At 64.7% G+C, this 944-nt stretch overlaps 1 protein-coding gene across 5 annotated transcripts in view; it reads right to left on the bottom strand.

Moving 5' to 3' along the window:
* Window positions 1-925, bottom strand: part of ARHGAP26 (Rho GTPase activating protein 26) — a 166,247-nt gene extending 165,322 nt beyond the window's left edge. For 3 of the 5 annotated variants that reach the window (XR_003253041.1, XM_026063129.1, XM_026063127.1), the window contains exon 1: window positions 715-868. Coding sequence is in view for 4 of the 5 variants with exons in the window: in XM_026063129.1 (XP_025918914.1) it covers window positions 715-868 (154 nt within the window). In the remaining variant the exon portion in view is untranslated. Of the gene's footprint in view, window positions 1-714 lie in introns of all 5 variants that reach the window. The other 2 variants (XM_026063128.1, XM_026063126.1) reach the window with 2 other exon arrangements.
* Window positions 926-944: the final 19 nt, after the last annotated feature.

Consider the following 944-nt stretch of genomic DNA (forward strand, 5'->3'; position numbering starts at 1 on the left):
GGCAGGACAGCTACCTTGGCCCAGGTGGACCCCCATGCACCAGGGGGACTCCCATGGTGGGGCAGGACAGCTACCTTGGCCCAGGTGGACCCCCATGCACCAGGCAGACTCCCATGCACCAGGTGGGCCAGGACAGCTACCTTAGCCCAGGTGAACTCTCACAGCCCAAGTGGACTCCCATGGTGGTCCAGAACAGCTACCTTGGCCCAGGCAGACCTCCATGCACCAGGGGGACTCCCATGCACCAGGGGGGCCATAGTGGTCCAGAACAGCTACCTTTTCCCAGGTGGACCCCCATGCACCAGGGGGACTCCCATACACCAGGGGGACTCCCGTGGTGGGCCAGGACAGCTACCTTGGCCCAGGTGGACCCCCATGCACCAGGTGGACTCCCATGCACCAGGGGGGCCATAGTGGGGCAGGACAGCTACCTTGGCCCAGGTGGACTCCCACAGACCAGGGGGACTCCCATGGTGGGCCAGGACAGCTACCTTGGCCCAGGTGGACCCCCATGCACCAGGTGGGCCCCCATGCACCAGGGGGACTCCCATGGTGGGGCAGGACAGCTACCTTGGCCCAGGTGGACCCCCACGCACCAGGGGGGCCCCCACGCACCAGGGGGCCCAGGAGGACGAGGGGGCCCGTGCCGGACGGGGAGGGGGGCTCCGCGGGAGGGGTGGGTGCCGCCGGCGCCCCGGGAACTCGCTCACTCACTCTTGAGGGCGGCGACGAGCGACTTCCCGTCCTTGATGAGCTCCTTGATGAACTTGTTGGTCTTCTCCAGCTCGGCCTCGTGCGAGCGGAGGCGCTCGCGGAACTGGGGGCTGTCCAGGCAGCACTCGCTGAACTCCAGCGCCGGCAGCCCCATGCTGCGCGCCGCGAGAAAAAAAATGCAATTTAAAAAAAAAAAAAAATTGAAAAATTTTTAAAATTTAAAAGGCGCA

This window comes from Apteryx rowi, unplaced genomic scaffold, assembly GCF_003343035.1.
Source record: "Apteryx rowi isolate R43461 unplaced genomic scaffold, aptRow1 scaffold_2, whole genome shotgun sequence".
Taxonomy (NCBI): domain Eukaryota; kingdom Metazoa; phylum Chordata; class Aves; order Apterygiformes; family Apterygidae; genus Apteryx; species Apteryx rowi.